Genomic DNA, 5,000 nt, shown 5'->3' with positions numbered 1-5,000 from the left:
TATTACCATTACAAGAAACGACACAAAATGTTTCATTGATTTGAAGGAAAGCAAGGGAAAAAAGCGCTGCCACATACATTTACTAAAATTTAAATCTACTGTATATGGAAATGGACAACAAAACAAATATCACAGGTGGAAAAAACAAGGCTATGCAATTTTTTTCCATTGTATGTTGGTATCAGTATCGGTATATATAAGTATCGGTAGGCTATTTATACTCGGTATCAGCTTGTGCAGAAATGAGTGTGCTCATACTCGCATCGGTTTTCAAAAAAAGTGGTATTGTGCATCCCTATTCTTCTGCCTTTCACGACAGTAGAAACAAGGACGGCAGAAATCAGAGAGAAATGGATGAAAACACATTCTTCATTTTCAATGAATTATTGATCACAAAGCAAAGCAAAGCAGAGCAAAGCAATGTGACGCAACGCAACACATCCAAAGCCATCACAACACCAGGGGAGTGAATCCAGCCACAATAACATCCCCTCTCCCCGCATGCCAAAAGCAGCCAAAGCAAAGCATCCAAGGTCACGATCCAATGAATCCAAGGTCACAACCCAGTGAATCCACACAATTAACCACTACAATTATTATCCACACATGCTTATAATAATAATAATAATAATAATAATAATAATAATAATAATAATAATAATAATAATAATAATAATAGGGAATAGCTTCATAAAAAAATCTTAGATTTTGAGAAGAAATCTGATAGTGATCAGAAATCAGACACTACCTTGTGTTCTGGGTGTTCTGTTGACACATTTTGCTTGATGATATATGAGAACACAAATGTAAAGTAAATGACACAATAGCAAGCATTTGTGTTTTCCTATAGTACACACAAAAGGACATGCGTCTTCAAGCCAACCTCATGACGCACAGCGAATGGTATGAACTGACACATGACATGAGGTATGAGCACTACCAGCAGCTTGTTGCCCGCTGTGCATACGCAATGTGCTTTACCCAGCCTCACCCTCTGTGCCAGAGAGTCTGATGTGCTAAAACATGCAGTGATGCAGCTATTGCCGGTATCCTTATATTATTCTTTTTTTTCATTAGGACTATGGAGCTATTTATCTTGTTTCATGTACAAATCACAAACATCCATTGACGAACCTGATGCTTATTATTATTTATGCTTCAGGATATAGATGATGGATAATAAATCAATGTTTTATATAGAGTGCAGCTGCATGGTATATAGTCCATGGCACACACAATATACTAACCGTTACAGGCCGATTTAGCACAATGAAGCTTAGTGTGGAATCAATCGATGCTTTAAATGCTTTGTATAGAGTGCAGCAACATGGTTGTATGGTCCATGGTACACACACATACAGGACAGCACATTTACAATCCTCTCACAGTAACAGCACAGTTTTGCATATATAGTGATGCATCAGGTGACATAGAGTCAGATGCTTCAGCTCAGCCTCCCAAATAACAGCCATCACACCACCACCACCTCCTCCTACGCATTCAGCACACCGCACACAGTCAAAACAAACGCAATGTTAATGCACCACTTAGAGAGTCCTTTGAACATCTTCTAGAGTGCTTTCGGTCCCAGAGTAACTCTCTAAGTGTTGTATTCACACTGTAAAATGTACTGTGCGGCGACGTGCTCCACATAGCAGCACAGCGCACCATTCAGCAGTGTGCACGTCACTGTAGTTGACTTGGGCCCACTAAGGGGACGGCATGGCAGGCTCTCACCTCACTTACCTGGCTCCATCTCATCTACCTCCATATTGCTGCAGAGGGGGGTGGAGGGAGCGAGGGAGAGGAGAGGAGAGGAGAGGAGAGGAGAGGAAGGGAGGGGAGAGGAGAGGAGAGGAGAGAAGAGAGGAGGGAGAGGAGAGGAAGAGGAGAGGAGAGGAGAGGAGAGGTGGAGGGAGAGAGGGAGAGGAGAGGAGAGGAGGAGAGAGTAGAGGAGAGGAGAGGAGAGGAGAGGAGGAGAGAGAGTGGAGAGGAGAGGAGAGAGGAGAGGGGATAGGAGGAGAGGAGAGGAGAGAAGGATAAGGAGAGGAGAAGAGAGAAGAGGAGAGGGGAGAGGAGTGGAGAGTCGGAGATGAAAGGAGAGGAGAAGAGAGGAGAAAGGAGAGGAGGAGAGGAAAGGAGCGGAGGAGAGGAAAGAGAGGAGAGGAGAGAGAGGAGAGGAGAGGAGAGGAGATAAGGAGAGGAGAGGCGGAGAGGAGAGGAGAAAGGAGAGGAGAAGAGGGAGAGAGGAAAGGAGCGGAGAAAAGAGGAGAGGAAAGGAGAGGAGAGGAGAGGAGATAAGAGGAGAGGAGAGGAGAGAAGAGGAGAGGAGACAAGAGGAGAGAAGAGGAGAGGAGAGAGAACGGGAGGGAAAGGGTAGTGAGGTACAGAGAGAATGTGGAGGAGAGTGAGTGGGTACAGTAAGTGTGTGTGCCGGCGTGTGTGCGAGAGAGAGAGAGAGAGAGAGAGAGAGAGAGAGAGAGAGAGAGAGAGAGAGAGAGAGTGAGATAGAGATAGAGATAGAGATAGAGAAAAAGAAGAAAAAATAAAATTTGTTAGAAAGCAAGAGGCAGAGAGCAATAGAAAGAAGGAAGTGAAGAGAGAGAGTGACATATAGTAGTATGGTATAGATAGGTAAGATAATGTGTGTGTGGGAGAGGAGAGATAGAAAGAAGAGAGAAAGAGACAGAGCGAGATTGCACATGTGTAAGAGAGGGGAAACGGAGATAGACAGAGAAGCAATGGAGAGAATACATAGAGAGAGCAGAGCATAGAAAGAAGGAGGGGAAGATGCAGCGGACAAAATATGCTGACATTTGGGCATAATGAAATCATCTGTGTGTGTCCCTCTACCTGATTTGGCACAGCAGTTGGACACACACACAAACACACAGGCACAAAGACACCCAGGCACAGACACAGACAAGTACTGTACACAGACACAGATACAGACACAGACACAGACACAGACAAGTACTGTACACAGACACAGACACAGACAAGTACTGTACACAGACACAGACACAGACACAGACACAGACACAGACAGACACTCACGGACGCACGCACACACACACAAATTAATTTGTACATATAGACATGAGCGCACACGCCTAGACACACACACACACACACACACGGTTACACACACACACTCTCTCTCTCTCTCTCTCTCTCTCTCTCTCTCTCTCTCTCTCTCTCTCTCTCTCTCTCTCTCTCTCTCTCTCTCTCACACACACACACACACACACATGCAGAGGTGCACACACCCACTCGCACACAAGTGCATACGTATATACTGTATATACTGTGCACATTCAAGGACACAATGCAAGCATAGTCAGACAAAAAAACAGATGTATGCATATGAATACACGCACACAAGCACACACACACACACATGCACACACGCGCCCCTACGTGTGCGCACGCACACACACACACACATGCACACTTTTCCCGTGGTGGCCAGGAAAAGTCACTGAGCAATACTGTTACCTCAGCTTTGGAACATTGCTGTCCCCAAACTGCCTCTATAATGAGACACCAGTGAATACACCAGTATGAGACACCAGTGTGTGTGTGTGTGTGTGTGTGTGTGTGTGTGTGTGTGTGTGTGTGTGTGTGTGTGTGTGTGTGTGTGTGTGTGTGTGTGTGTGTGTGTGTGTGTGTGTGTGTGTGTGAGTGTGTGTGTGTGTGAGTGTGTGTGTGTGTGCGTGTGCCTGTGTGTGTCTGTGTGTGTGTGTGTGCGAGTGTGTGTGTGTGTGTGTGTGCAGGTTGTGTTTGTGTGTGTGCGTGCGTGTTAAGGCATGGGTGTGTTTGTGTAGATATTCTGTGGCTGTACATCAAGGTATAGTATACAGAATCCCACATGTACCACAGTTGGGGAGTGGGGCAGTTTTACTGGACTTGTTTTATTGGACTTTTACATTTACAGACTATTTTACAGACCATACAGGTGCATGTACTATAAGGCATGTTTAAGGCCAGGGACATGGTTGGGCAGTCATGGGTAAGCTGTTAGACTTGTAGCCCAAAGGTTGTCGGTTCGACTGCCGACCCGCCAGGTTGGTGGGGGGAGTAATTAACCAGTGCTCTCCCCCATCCTCCTCCGACTCAGGTACCCTGAGCATGGTACCGTCCCGCCGCACTGCTCCCTTTTGGGCAACATTGGGGGCTGCCTCCTTGTAGCCTGATTATCATCGACGTTCAAATGTCTTCGAGACTTGGTCTGACCAAGAGCATAACAATTAACATTTCCCAAACGGCATGGTTGACCTGCCTCCCTTGGTTTGCTTATGGTTGTTTGCTTACCGACAAAGGGGGTGGAGTTCCCGTATTTTCGGGATCTCAGAAAGTACTTGCATTGCTCTTGACCTGACTAGTTGCTCGCTGAAAGTGTTGCGTCACTAGGAGGGCACAGGCTGGCTAGCCTCCTTGCACGGTTAAGGCCTAAATGCCATTTCGTTGTGTGCAGTGTGCAGTGTGCAGTGTTCACTTATGTACTGTAGAGTGATATGTCACCATGACAATAAGAGTTGGAGTTTCCCATTTGGGCTTTCAATTCAATTCCATTTCAGTGCTTAAATGACACATGCAGTCGAGTGCATGTACTTGCTTCAGAATGATCAGAGCACAACGTACGATACTGGAAGTACCATATTGGGGGCAGAAGGCCAATGGGGCTCTTAATCATTCCATCATTGTTTGACTCTACCACAAAGTTTGGGAGATCGCCCCTCACGATTCTGTCAATATTGCACCGTACGCACACATATCTGCGTGCATTGTGTTTGGTGCTCTACCACGCGCAAAAATGGTCAGAAGTTAATGCACGAAAAGCGAGCATGCGTATCCTGCAGCAAGCATGTCCCCAGCATAATAGATGATGAGGTCAATCAATGCCTTCCCAAGGAACAGGCAGAATGTGTGACATATCTGTATCAGTTCCAGACAAGGTTGACATGCGGACCAGGCCTTATCATGGCATGCCATCATGG

General features: G+C 45.9%; 1 protein-coding gene across 1 annotated transcript in view; it reads right to left on the bottom strand.

The window, feature by feature from the left end:
• si:dkey-71h2.2 (low density lipoprotein receptor adapter protein 1) overlaps window positions 1-5,000 on the bottom strand; it is a 99,113-nt gene that overhangs the window by 2,669 nt on the left and 91,444 nt on the right. The window contains exons 10-11 of the mRNA XM_063222650.1: window positions 1,747-1,775; window positions 1,387-1,492 (exon numbers count right to left, since the gene is read on the bottom strand). Of these exons, the coding sequence (XP_063078720.1) occupies window positions 1,387-1,492; window positions 1,747-1,775 (135 nt within the window). The remainder of the gene's footprint in view (window positions 1-1,386; window positions 1,493-1,746; window positions 1,776-5,000) is intronic.

This window comes from Engraulis encrasicolus, chromosome 18 (genome assembly GCF_034702125.1).
Source record: "Engraulis encrasicolus isolate BLACKSEA-1 chromosome 18, IST_EnEncr_1.0, whole genome shotgun sequence".
Classification (NCBI taxonomy): domain Eukaryota; kingdom Metazoa; phylum Chordata; class Actinopteri; order Clupeiformes; family Engraulidae; genus Engraulis; species Engraulis encrasicolus.
Note: the sequence above shows the minus strand (reverse complement) of the source record. Positions and strands in the feature narration are given on the sequence as shown.